Source organism: Colossoma macropomum, unplaced genomic scaffold, assembly GCF_904425465.1.
Source record: "Colossoma macropomum unplaced genomic scaffold, Colossoma_macropomum, whole genome shotgun sequence".
NCBI lineage: Eukaryota > Metazoa > Chordata > Actinopteri > Characiformes > Serrasalmidae > Colossoma > Colossoma macropomum.
Genome location: NW_023494791.1, coordinates 44,778,816 through 44,793,053, shown reverse-complemented (window position 1 = coordinate 44,793,053; position 14,238 = coordinate 44,778,816). Strand labels below are relative to the sequence as shown.

The following is a 14,238-nucleotide window of genomic DNA, read 5'->3' as shown; positions in this document are numbered from 1 at the left end:
TTTGAACAAGTGACAAGAGATACAAAGGTTTTGAATCTCGTTCTTTGATATTCCATTTATTATCCTTGCACTGGTAATTAAAAGCGTTAAGATGAAAATATGCGAAGATGTTCAGTTGTGAGTTGAGTGGATTAATTAAAGCCTAATTTTTAACTAACCTGAACTGCTTTGTCTGTAAGGACAGATGTTCTCTTTTAATTAACCGAACCATGAATTGTAGAGGGTGCTAGTTCAAAAACCCCTTTTTGACCACCTAAATTCAAATTTCAAACAGTATCACCTGAAGAACGAGCAGAAAGGTTTGCTTTGATTCATGCTAACTTTATGCTAAGTACTTTAGATTCACACTTCAGCATCAGCACCACTTTTACCAATTTCACTGAACACTATTATCTGTCTCTCCAATGTGTCTTAAAATGGCTACACAACTTGAAATAAAGCTTGAAGCTGCAGCCAAACTTATACAATTGACTGGACATTTTAAGGTTTCTGAGTGAGAAATAAAAACAATTCTGAAAGTCTGGACGGTTGATGCAGATGGACTGAGCTTTATCATGCTAAATATGCTGGGGGCAAATCTTCTTTGGGCAAACACAAAAAGCAAAATGAAATGAAAATTAGCAATTTGAAAGTAAAATAAAACTGATTACATAAATTACAATAACACAAAGTGGACGGCTATTAACTGAAGGGTCATCCAGCATTTGAATCAGGGATCTCTTGTATTGGGAATAGCGGTCATAGCTAACAAAGCAAAATATTGCAGTTTCACCACCGGCTGTCATTCGTCTTTATCTGAGCCGTGATGAATTAAGGACTTTCTGATCAGTGTCTTGGTTTTAAAATGTTCTCTTTCACCATTTCATTAAATTTCAGGAGCAGTTTTCTAATATGATTCTGTATCTTGACCAAAAATCTTAATCTCAGCTTCTACCTGCCAGTGAAGATGTAAATATGTCCAGCTAGACTATTCTGACCTTCTCAGTGTCGATGCCCTTGGTCATGGACCAGGTGGAGACGATATAGTCCATCACTCGTTCGCTCAGGCCCTTGGGCACCTGGTAGAGCTTCAGGAAGTCCCTCACATTGTTCAGCATTTCGTGGTAGCGGTTTGTGTTCGCGTACATCTGCTGGAAGATGGTGGTCACGTTACCGAAGATGGTGGCGTAGAGAAGAGCTGGAAGAGAGACATAGAGACAAAATCAGTCGCTAAAAATGACAAACAAAATGAAGGCTGCATAGAATAGTAGAATAATATGTCCACTAGTGGGCACTGTGGTGGTCGACTAACTGGGGACAGTGCCTGGTTTTAGAAGTACTGCGGTGGAAAAAACAGTTCCACTGAAATTAAGTAAAACTGTGCTGAAATATTCTTAGTTTAGGTTCACACTTGGCAGGTTTGCTTTAATGGACCACTGTAGTTGGGTGTCGTTCTGTAGTTCACGTTATGCCCATGTTAGGAACTCCGGGTTGATTTCTCTAAGAACAGAATGAATGGGTATATCAAAACATAACCTCTGTCTCAAAATGTTCAGAACCCAACGCGTTTTGTCCTGTGTACATTTTTCTCCCGAATACCACTGGATCCTCTGAGCTCCGAGGTCACTGAAGAGCCTTAAGACTACTATTGCTACATGCGAGCTAAAGCCACTACGCATCAATTTCACGTCACTAAGCTAAACAAAGGAAGGCTATGGATGTTCTGACGAGTTGTGCTATCTTATCGAAATGTCCTACCGTAGCCTACCGTATTTATAGGTATGCCCATGAATAAAACTTTTATATAGGATATTTCGATAGCCTAAAACTCCTTATCAAAAAATACTATATACTGAATACTGAATATAGCTTCTTTTTCTGGTTTTCCTGTTCCACCTTAAATGGTGCAGCAGTTGTGATTCAGCTATCACAAACATTAGCAAATAAGACAAAACAACACTGACCTGTTCTGTGAAACAGCAAAAATATGTTTATGTTACTCAGCTGTGAAGCAGAAACGAACCAGCCTGCTCATATCAGGCTTTTCAACTCCTGCTCCACCTTAAATGGTGCAGCAGTTCAGAATGTTGCACCATTTAAGGTGGAACGGAAAAAATAGAATGAGAAGCTGCTGAAAGTCCTGAGAAAATGTCCTCAGAAAACGTTACAGGCATCGTTAGTAATAATAATTAGGATAATTAAGTGAATAATTAGCGTATTCAGCTGATCAGGGGGTCAGCAGTAATGTTAAGCTGAGTCTGTACTGAATTAGCCTGAGTGCAGGTAAGTTTGTAGAGCTTTTTAAATCAAGCTATGAACAGAAGGGAAAGATCTGATGTTTCAGCCAAAATCAGAAGAAGAGCAGAAAAGTGCAGGGAAATCTGCTTCTTTTGTTCTGGATTTTTTTACCTGCCCTCAGTCTGTACATGGAAATACGCTACCACACTGACAAAGCGTGCTGGTTTGCATGGTTTTTAATGAGGCTGCCAGTCTAATGATGTGAATTCCATGCGCAGTAACATAAGCTTACATGTAGCAATATTCATATTTCAAATCTTACCTCGTAATCCAGAGGATCCAGTGATATTCGAGACAAGAATATTTATCAGCTTTGTAACGTTTTTGATAATCCCAGGATGCAAAAAAGGCAATTTCCGAGAATTCCATTCATTCTTGTCAAAGAGTCATTCCTTTTAGACCCAGAGTTCCTTATATGGGCATAAAAACATGGCACAGAATGACGGCACGTCTACAGTGGTCTATTAAAACGAGGCTTACATTTGCTCTGTTATTGTGCTTCTTTATATCAAGGCCGAACACCATTCAAAGCCTGGCAGGCAAAATGGTCTTGGTCCAATGTTGGTTGTAGTAATGAGTGGTAGGGGCAACACATTATAACACAATATAATTAAGATTACTGATGGTTTCAGTCTGCATCACAGTATAGTGTATTTATGTATATTTTTTTCAAATAAAACCATTTTGGATGCTTTTTTGTAGATTAACAATGCTGTATTACCCTGCATGCCCCTTCACTTTTAATAAAAACATATTTAACTACTGTAAATCTAAAATATTTTTATTAGGCAACATATTAAAAACAGAAATGCACAATAAACACCGATGTCAATATTGCTTTCTAACCCTAGCGAGATAAAGGCGAGTGTATGTAAAGCCCACAGCAGCTTCTCTGAGCACTGCAAAAATGGCGCTGAATGTTGCTTTAATCTACGAGCATCAGACGCTGCTGGAATTTAGTAAATATTTCAGGCGTTCACTCTATCAGTTTTAGCCGAGAAGCTGCAGAGCCGCCTTAAGCAGCTGGCTGAGCAAGGAGCACCATAGGCAGTGCACACAGAAAGCTGGCTGGTATCCATGCTAGGCTGATGGCTAACAGCTAACCCCAAGAGACTGGCTTTTCCTTCCACTCTATTTTCCCTCGTTAACTCATTAACTCATTAAAATCTCATGTCGCTCCTTTGACAATAAACTGGACTAATTTAACTCACTGCATGAGAGGTAATCTGCGTGTTTTGCACTGTTTATACGTCACATTATCTGCATTTATTTGCACACAGGTGTAACAGTAATGACAAAACAAATACCTTAAAAAGAATTTCAACCCGTAAACTGGATGAACCGGTATGTCGCCCACTACTAGCTGGTTTGTTTGAAGTATGAATGCAAAACAGAGCAAAGACGTCTATACTGAACTGGATTGTAGAATTCACTCTAAATACTAAAAACGGAAATATTTCTGATGCTCTTTTGACACATGGATATGTTTTACGATCTCTACTGAGCTCCGAATTGATAATTCCAGCAATTAATATTTTTTATTTTAAAACTTGACCGAGGCACAAATCAAAGCCACTTTAAAATACTCTATATACACACATGTAACAGCACATATCAATTAAATCATGTATTAATGTGCCAAGTTTTCTTTAAAAGCTGTGAGCTGCTGAGCTGCTTGAGGCTTGTGTTACAGTAATTTTACTCTGCTTCACATTGTGGGAAAACTATGGTAACCCACTGCCTCTCATGGGTTATAGCTTAATAATATGACAAGACACATACAGTATAAAACAAGTCACTCTTAAAACCCATGAGCTCAGTTAGGCCGGAGTACAGCATGGCTCCAAAACATCACTAAATGTAAGTCATAACCTTTTTCTGTATATGATTTCTGTTTATATCTTTTGGTTTGATGTCAAATAAGTCAGCATGAACACTGAATGTGTCATGTATAAGTTCTGCTTCACTCTGGACCAAAGGAACCGAACTACAGACATAAACACACCTTTAGCCTTGTGAGCCAGATCACTGATTATGACCAGAGAGTTCAGCAGGTTTCCACTCTTAACGTGTCTGAGAACCACTGACATTAACCCCTTAACAACCCAGGTTTATTTCATACAAAGGCTTATTATTCAGTAACTACAGGGACTTCAATGCAAACTAATGGAGCTATTCTTAGGTTATAGAAGTGTGTAATAAAACATGGCTTGTTAAGGGGTTAACAAGAAAGGGCCACTTGACTGACAAGCAAACTGGCCAATGACATGCTGTTATTTTTACTTAATGTGTAGGGATGCGTGATTGTGGTACTGTGCTGTACTGAGCTTCTACAAGTTGAAGCAAAGGGTGGACGATGCCTCCTTAAAAATGCAGGTAAAGCACAAACGATTCACACACACACACATACACACTCACACACACACACACACACAAACACAAACACACACATAAACACAAACACACGCACGCACACACACACACACACACACACATACACACACACACACACAAACAAACAAAACACACACACAGGACACTTCAGCTCATCAGCGCTGCGTGATTGTGGTACTGTGCTGTACTGAGCTTCTACAAGTTGAAGCAAAGGGTGGACGATGCCTCCTTAAAAATGCAGGTAAAGCACAAACGATTCACACACACACACATACACACACACACAAACACACATACACACACACACACACACATAAACACAAACACACACATAAACACAAACACACGCACGCACACACACACACACACACACAAACACACACATAAACACAAACACACGCACGCACACACACGCACACACACACACACACACACCATCCAAGCCGCTTACCCTCCTGGGTCGAACCTCCAGTTCGCCTGACTGCATGTCTTTGGACCACGCAGACATGGGGAGAACATGCAAACTCAACACAGAAAGGACCCTGGTTGCCCGGCCGGCGAATCAAACCCAGGTAAAGCATGGGTGTCCGTTCAGGTGAAGTGTGGGTGTCAAACATGTTAAAAAATCTGAACAAATCTCTGTGTTTTAATTTAATTTATTTGGTTTTTAAATAATATTTTTGCTATTTTGTTTTGTCAGGTTATTTTATAACCTGGCCACTGTTAATTCACAATATGGAGAAACGTCAGCAGCAAAATATAGGAACTTGTAGTAGACCTTAAATTATTACATGAAAGCTTGAAATATTACACTATGAAAAAGTCCCCCCCAAAAAAGGAGGCAAGTCCTTTAAACCTACCTGTTTGCTTGAACTCACACCAGGCATGTTTTTACTTAGTTCTTTATTCTTGGGATCAGTTTCTGAGCTGCTGAGCTAAATGTTTATGTTGGCTAAACTGCAGCTGAAACGTGACTATGATTAGATAGATTGTTGTTGGGGGGGGCAGTGCATGCTGGGGATTGTAGTGCAGCACACTGTGAAATGGACTAATATTAATAGAAAATATTATATAGAAAATATAGGCCGGTTAGGATTGTGTTTTGTGCCTGATCTGGCCCGCAGGCCTCGTGTTTGACATACCGGACGCAACATCTTTAAGGCGAAATATTCTAGCCGAACGTGACTTGCAGAGACATTTTTTATTAATCTGATCTGAAGGAATGCGCAACTATATGAAGTTGGCCTTTGTAGAAAACTTGCAAGCGTTACCACGGTACCCTGTGCTCTTTTTCTCCATGGCAACCTCACCCGAAATAGTTCTGCAAACACTTCATCGTCACTCATGACCAATAAAGAGTGAATAAAAGGGAGGAAATATGAAGGGGCAGGGTGAAAAGAGGAGAAAGAAAGGAGGCAAAATGGAGAGAAAAAGAGAGCAGAGTGATTCAAATCACAGCCTGTTATCAGACTGAGTCAGCAATGGCACACTGCTGAGAGAGAGAGAGAGAGAGAGAGAGAGAGAGAGAGAGATGGCAGAAAGACAATGTCTCAGCTTCAATCTGCCACTAAACTGCCTGGTTGCCTCATTTCTTAAGAGTCACTCTTAGACTCACTGGAAGATCCTCCACTACACAACACTGTAAAAGTCAGCATCGTGAATGTTTTCACTTATTTCAACACCTTGGTGGTGACAATACGGGGAGTATGGAAAGTGGCAGAGCAGCACCCCTGATTTTCAGTACTGTTTAACTGCAACTGGTTGAAAATACAAGAACAAAACTATTTTGAACATATTGTCCTATGTGTGTTTGTAGAGTGGAGCTTGTTTTTTGATTTTATGTTCAAATCTGTGTTTTCAAGTTCTGCAGTTGCACATCAAATTTGTGTCAACCAAGAAATATCATTTTCAGTCTTTTCTAGCAGATTTTTAGCCTTTTGTTTTGGGGAATAAACCAAGACAAATATTACACACAACTAAGAGAAAAAAATAAAGACCTAATCTAAAATTATTTTGTTAAAAACGTTGTTGATGACACTGTTGCTGGACTGGCTACAGCTGTATAACTGGTGATTTGTGATATCGCTGTAAAAATGATTTACTGTACTAATTTACGAAGAGTAATGATCGAAAGAAAAGAAGGAGAAATAAGTAAACCGGACTGTGAGTGTAAAATGATCAATGAAAAGTAGCATTTTGTCCTACCACCAGTGGGCCACCCACACAGCAAAAAGCCAGTGCCAGCTTTGTCGTCAGCAGGCCAACAGTGGCCCACTGTGCTCTTGCTATCTGGTGAGTTCTCCAGTTCATCTAGCTAATGTTAACCCCACAACAGCTATGAGAGCAGTGATCCCCCAGATCAGCTAACTTACAACAGCTTTAAACTTTCCCAGTGAGAAAGCGTAGATGACGTAGATATCATGATTTGTGTTGATGTATAGACTTCTCTTCAAACCGGGTGGTTGTTCAGTAATCTCAAATAGACTTTATGGTTTCTGACACAACACAGTCATCTACAAACACATGATGAAGGTTCATCGCATTGCTTAAAACCATTAGCAGTAACTATCATGAACCTGAATTTTGGCAGTACATTCATATACAACATGACTTGTTAGCTACATTAGCCTCATAGCTCCAGTGCTAAACTAAAGAAGCAAACTTCTGACACTAAACAGGTCTTGGCTGATTGACTATATTTGTGGTGAAAGAGACAAAATGGTCATTGTGACTTTTAGCCAAACTACTCCTTTAACAGCATACCAGTGTAGACCAGAGTGGAAGTGGTACAGAGAAGCTTTAGGAAGAGACTGGGTCGCTCTCAGGAGGATCTGTGTAAACAGCAGATAATGAGGTCTAAAAGGACTTCACTAATAGATAGACAGACAGAGAGAGAGAGAAAGAGAGAGAGAGAGAGAGAGAGAGAGAGAGAGAGAGAGAGATCTGCCTTGACAAACACAATGAAAATCTGCAGAGGGACTTCAGACAATAACAGTTTAAACAGAGCTGCTTAAATGAGCCTCAAATCTCCACCCAGCTCTGACTTAATCAAGCCTTTTATTTTCCTCATAGATCAAGGACACAGTACAGGCCTCATTCATCCACCTCTGCTTCCACAGAGAACTAGCAATGGTAGTTTTTTTGTGTATCTGTACTTCCATTTTGGGCGACTTTTTACTTTCACTCCACTACATTATGAGAAATCTGTCGTTCCTTTTGGTTTATGTGTGTATAAAAACGTAACATTTCAAAATGAAAGAAGAGCAAAGCAAAAACACCAATCAGGGCACAGCGGTCACTTTGTTTTGAGCTTGTTTTGACCTGTTGGTCATACCGACCCAGTGCAGCACACGGTTCAACATCAGTGCAGCAGCGTAAAATTTTGTGAGAGTCTATTCAACATAAATGATGAACTAACCTAACTTTGTGTAAACAGACCACAATATAGAAATATGTACACATATGCAGTTGTGACTGACGTGTCTTTTTTCTGAATTTATACAAACATTATTTCATTTTATAGTAAATGTGTTTTGGCTAGTTTATGTTTATGAACAGAGACCTACAGATGCAGTTTAGTAAAGGAAACTCATTTGTGAATCTGAGTTTAAAGTTTTTATTAAACTTAAACTGTAACTAAGTTTAAATAAATCTTAAACTGAAACTTTGCTTGTTTGTAAAGTGATTTCAGAGCCACTCAGTTCTACCTGATGGAAACTGTTTGCCTTCAGTGTTTTGTGCTTATGATAATTTTAATAGACATCAGCGTCACTAATTAATGACCTTCTATTAAAAGACTGGTTTACCAAGAGTGACACTGCAGCATTTTCACCTAAAATGAGTTAATGAAGCGAGTCTTGTTACAAAAATGATAACAGGACATTAAAGTCATAATTAATCTTTTAGTACTTTTACTTTCGATACTTAAGTACATTTGAAGGCAAATACTTTTGTACTTTTACTCAAGTGGAGGTCTAAAGGGAGGAACTTTACTGGAGTAATATTTTACCTTGGGTATCTCTACTTTAACTCAGGTACATGATTTGTGTACCTCGTCCACCACTGCTATAGAGTACCAAAAAGATCCCTTTTTAGTGCTGTATAGAACAATTTCTAAAAGGTTCTTTAATCTACAGAACCTGCTGTCTTTAAACACAGTAATAATGGTAATAATTTGGGTGCACATACTTTTGCACCTGATTCATTCCTATGGGACAAAAATTCAGAATTTAACAATGATTGTATGAAAACTGTATATAAAAAAAATATATATATGTATATATACAAGAACACCATTCCCGATCTAACCAAACATTTCAGAGTTGGAACTGTGTCAATCGCAAAAACCGTGGGACGAGTTAGAGGACAAAAATTTAGCAGAAGAAAAAGAAGAAGAAAGAAAGATAGAAGAAAGAGGAACATACCAGCGAATACCAATAATATTGCACATTACAATCACTCATAATAAACTAAGGATGCAACAAGATTTCGGCCACAAACATTTTGTCCAAAAATGGTCAGAAGTGCCCCTTTCAGTTTTCTGCTGAAAGAGAAAAAAGGCTGAATTTTTTGGCAAAAAAAACCCAAATGATTAAATTGGTCTATAATGAAATGGTACAGCAAGGATTGCATAGACTAATCAGCTAGTTGACTAATAAATACACTAGTGGGCGCTGTGGGCAGCAGTCGACTGTTTGAGTACAGTGCCTGAAACCAAGCAGGGGTGAAAAACTGCAGCGAACAGAACAGAAGAGAGAGGAGAGAACAGAAATCAGTTTTTCTGCTGAACAGAATGAACAGAGTAGTTTTTGTGTGAAAATACAAGCTGAAACCAATTCCACTGCAGTCTGGGTAGGACTGCACTGAAATACAGGCTCGTAACACAGATCGAGCAGGTTTCCAGAACCGCCTTCTTTGATAGGAAAGAGCCATTTGACTGACATGCAAAACAACCAATCAAAGAACAAAAACAAACGTCTATTAAATAAAGTGGTGCAGCAGTTAACAAACGCACAAGGATATTTCATTTACTTGCTACCTACAGTTTCTTGATTCAGGAAAAAGGACAGTGTGAATGTTTCCTGGTCCAGTGACTCGGCCTATAAGTCACCCTGAAAGGCTCACTGTAAGCAGAGAGGCAGCTTGATAAACAAGCATTTGTTTCCCGTCTGACTGATAAAACCAGTGCTCAGAAGCACGGCTAGCCAGAGTTGAAATTCTCCATGAGAGGGGAGTTTCTGAGAGCTGTGATGATTTTAGCGTGCAGTTTACATCAGACAGTCTGTGTACTTCTGTGTATGGACTGCCTGAGGCTGAAACTTAATGAAATATAAGAAAAACTTGCCTGCAGTGCGTCTCACTTCTCAAACCACAGCATCTGTTGCCAGAACAAGACCCTGTTGGCAACTATCAAAACACTTTTCACAAACTGGAACTTGCATGTTTTTCAAAACCGTAATGATAAGTTCACTACTCAGCTACTTTTTTGAATAATTGACATGAGTTAAAATCAATAATTGTGGATCCGATGACAAGCAGACACACAGCAACAAACAGGCTTACATACTCAGACTCACACAAATACGTACACACACTCCTGTGCTGACGTCTCTGGACATGTTCTGTTGTCAAGGCGGACCAGGTTGTCATTGGTTGGGTCAGAGTGACAGCAGACAGTTCTTTATTATTTAGTTATCTGTTCCAACCACACACACACACACACACACACACACACACACACACACACACACACTCAAACGCAGTCCTGCCATTCTGCTCCAGTACATTTAAAAACAGCACATTAGTAGAAATTCATTATCTGTGATGACATCATGGCTCGGACAAACAAATCTGTCCAAAACATTTCTACTCTTTTCATTTTATAATGTCTTCACTGATCATTTTATAAGAAACACTAGCCATGTATTTCCACTCACAGGCCACTTTATTAGAAACACCTAACCTGTACTTCCACCCCCTGGCCACTTTATTAGAAACACCTACCATGTACTTCTACTCACTGACCACTTTATTAGAAACACCTACTTTGTATTTCCATTCACTGGCCACTTTATTAGAAACACCTACCTTTTACTTCCGCTCACCGGCCACTTTATTAGAAACACCTACCTTGTACTTCTACTCATTGGCCACTTTATTAGAAACACCTACCATGTACTTCTACTCACTGGCCACTTTATTAGAAACACCTACTTTGTATTTCCATTCACTGGCCACTTTATTAGAAACACCTACCTTGTACTTCCACACACACTGGCCACTTTATTAGAAACACCTACCTTGTACTTCCACACACACTGGCCACTTTATTAGAAACACCTACCCTGTAGGGTCCACTGAATAGGTGGGCAATTACATACTGTAGCTCATCTGTTACTGCTTGATTTATCAGTGATAAGTAGTTGTCTCTAATGAAGTGAGTATAGATTCTGTTCTGTTCTTTATCTTGTTCTTTTTCTCCCTATTTCTCTGATCCTCACACACGTAGCTCAAAATGAGGGATAATTTGTCTGCTTCCTCAAAGACCAAAAAAAAAAGCAAGAAGCAAAAACCGATGACTGATGGAAAGACAGATGATAGGCAGCTTAAATGGAAGAAGAACAGACAGCCGCTGGGTCATGCTGCCTCATATCTCTGTCAAACTTTCAACTAGTCACCATCACTCCTCCCTGAAGTGGCGTTCAGAGCCATTAATTCAAAGCCTTTTTCTGGAAAGTGTAGTAGGGAAATCGAGGAGCAGGAGTGTTTTAGACTCGTTTCAGTGGATGGCTGATCTGAATCTTAGTTTTCTTGAAAAGTAACACTCAAATGTAATTTCAACACATTTGCTATCTTGAGTTTACAAGATATTTAACTCATTGTCTCAAGATAACAACTTTTGTTATCTTGAGATCACAAGATAGTTAAATAATTTTCTCAATATAACAATCCAGAAAATTATAACTACCTCAAGGCTTCTCCGGACCACCGTAAGAAACAGTGACTGAGGTCATGTTTTTTAAGAAATGTTTATTATAAATCTAAACATTTTTTCTGTACTTTTCAGCCTGGACTGCTTTGTGAATGAGACATAACACAGGGTAGCCAATCAGAACAGACGTAGTTTACATATATCAGTCTTAAAAGGTATCTGTGTTGACATAAGTACAGAAATCTGTAATCCAGTAACTCCATCTGTCCTTACACAGACAAGCTGTACTGAACCTATGAAACAGGGCTGTTGACATGCCTGCTCATATAAAATATATGGTAAAGAATCAGCCTTGGAGCTGCTGCTGTATTTGTACTTCTGAAATGTCTGGACACAACATAATAAACCTAAAAAACTTTATGACTTTGAAATGAGAAGAGAAAAACTGGACTTATAAATAACTGAAGAGCGGCTCGATAATGTCAGTGTTTTGTGTGTGTGTGTGTGTGTGTGTGTGTGTGTGTGTGTGTGCTTGCTCAGCATACCAGCGCATCCAATTCTCTCATATCATCCACTGATCAAATTAAATAGGCCATTACACTAAACTCTGAAATCTGTACGTTTGAGGGAGAGAGAGTGAAAGAAAAAAGGGAAAAAAAGATGGAAAATGGCTGTCAAAATAGGGCAGACTGTCCTTCCTGCATTGTGTCTGATCTCTTTCTGCTCTGAAGGGGCTGAAATCGATCACATCTCTGAATTTATAGATGCTTCAGAGACGAGAAAGAAAAAAAAACTCCCTCTGCTTTTTGATCAATAAAGAAGCAGAACAGAATAGAATCAGAAGGCAATCGTTTCCAAGGAACAGTCTGGTGAAAATGCAGATTTTACCCAATTCCCCGATCCTCAGGTGAAACTGTTCTGACCTGAGGCTACAAGGCTAATGTAGCTAACAAGTAATAGAAGCCTAAAAAATGCTACACCCATTAGCAATGTGCTAACCATAGTGGCTGGGTTATATGAGATTAGGTGTGGAAACTCCATCTCTGTATGAGATGCTAACGCTTCCCAGAGTGGCTTTGACTTTTTAAGATGTTCAGATATGAAGCACACATGCTAAACGCTAACATACGACATTGCTATGATAAAAATGTAAGAGATTATGAGGGCAGTTAAGATAATGCTTGTAAAATGCAAACCTCATAACTAGTTTATTAAATTGGACTACTTGAAACATGACTAGCTTAGTCAACAAGCTTCAGCCTGGCTCCAGTAGCTGTTTGGTTTAGACTGATGCTCCACAGTTGCTGCATTAGCGATCACAAAAGAACTTGGTGGTAGTTCAAAGTTGTTGTCTTACCTACAATCAGCTTGAGAAGGTTCACTGCTAACTAGCGTGATGTTGGCAAAGTACCATGAGACATAATGATGAAATTAAGAAATTAAGGCACTTGAGGCTGTATTATGTCTGGCTAACTGTTGAGTAGCTTTGCTTCCCATTAGCTGGACTTTGGCAGAGACAGACATTTCTAACCTATTTTTAATGTAACATTATGCTTTCTTCAGTAATCAGTGAAGACAGAGAAGCAAGATTGAAAAAGCTGACTTTTCTGCTAAACTGACCCCACTAAAATTTTTATCCTGTTTGCAGTTAGCCTGGTGCTAACGGCTAATAGACTTGTTTATGTGGACTGTATGACAAACTATTAGCAAGAACTGTTACTGATACTGTTCACACACTTTTAAATGAATATTACCATTTCATACAGTGTCAGAAAGTACACAGTGCTAATTAGAGGAGTTGTGAAACTGCTTTCAACTTAGCTTGAAAACAGGAAGTAGGAGGTCACATTTATGTCATTTCCAACAAACATGGCTGCCTGCATGAAAGAGTTATGGGGCGGCAGGGAGGCGGACCGAAGTGCAGAGAGGAAAACCTGTGAGAAAGGGTCTTAAATGAACTAACGGGGTGACGGAGTGTAAACAGAGTGATTCTGCACGTTGGGGTGGCTCAAACCGCCAATGTACTGAATGGTGGTGCAAGGAGTTACCACTGCGCCACCAGGAAGCAGGGGCAAAAATAGGCGAAAAAATGGTGGGAAAGGGCAGACAAAGGGGATGAAAACAGCATCCTCAAACAAAGGCTAAGATAGAAAAGTAAAACAAAAGATAACCAGAAAACAAAAGACACTTCCTCTGTAATTATGAGAGGAAGATCAGTTTTATCTTTCAGCTGCTTGTAGAATAGAAACTTTTTGTTTGCATTGGAGCCGTTTCTTGTTTAAGCCTTCTTTTTGTCTTTTCTGTAGTTTTGGGGCAATTTAGTCTTTTTTGCTCCCTTTTCCTTCTTTCTGTACTTTTGGAGCAATTTCTTTTTTCAGCCCTCTTTTCTTTTCTTTCCATTTCTTTTACAACACTAAGTACCGACAACGGGCTGCTGCTTGCCACGGCCTTAAGTAGAGGACCCCACAGGCTTTTGGGAATTGGGGTTCCCTGAACTGGTGGCGCCTCACCACCGTTGCCCTCTGCTGGTGGTTGGCGGCACAGGCTGGACCCTTACAGAAAGCAGGTATTGTTAGCAACAAGCTAGACAGATGTTAGTGATATGAATGATAACATTTGTGATGCATTTAGTATCT

At 39.4% G+C, this 14,238-nt stretch overlaps 1 protein-coding gene across 2 annotated transcripts in view; it reads right to left on the bottom strand.

Moving 5' to 3' along the window:
• kcnh5b (potassium voltage-gated channel, subfamily H (eag-related), member 5b) overlaps positions 1 to 14,238 on the bottom strand; it is an 81,316-nt gene that overhangs the window by 25,581 nt on the left and 41,497 nt on the right. For both annotated transcript variants that reach the window (XM_036573518.1, XM_036573519.1), the window contains exon 8: positions 978 to 1,177. In XM_036573518.1, coding sequence (XP_036429411.1) covers positions 978 to 1,177 — 200 coding nt within the window. The remainder of the gene's footprint in view (positions 1 to 977; positions 1,178 to 14,238) is intronic.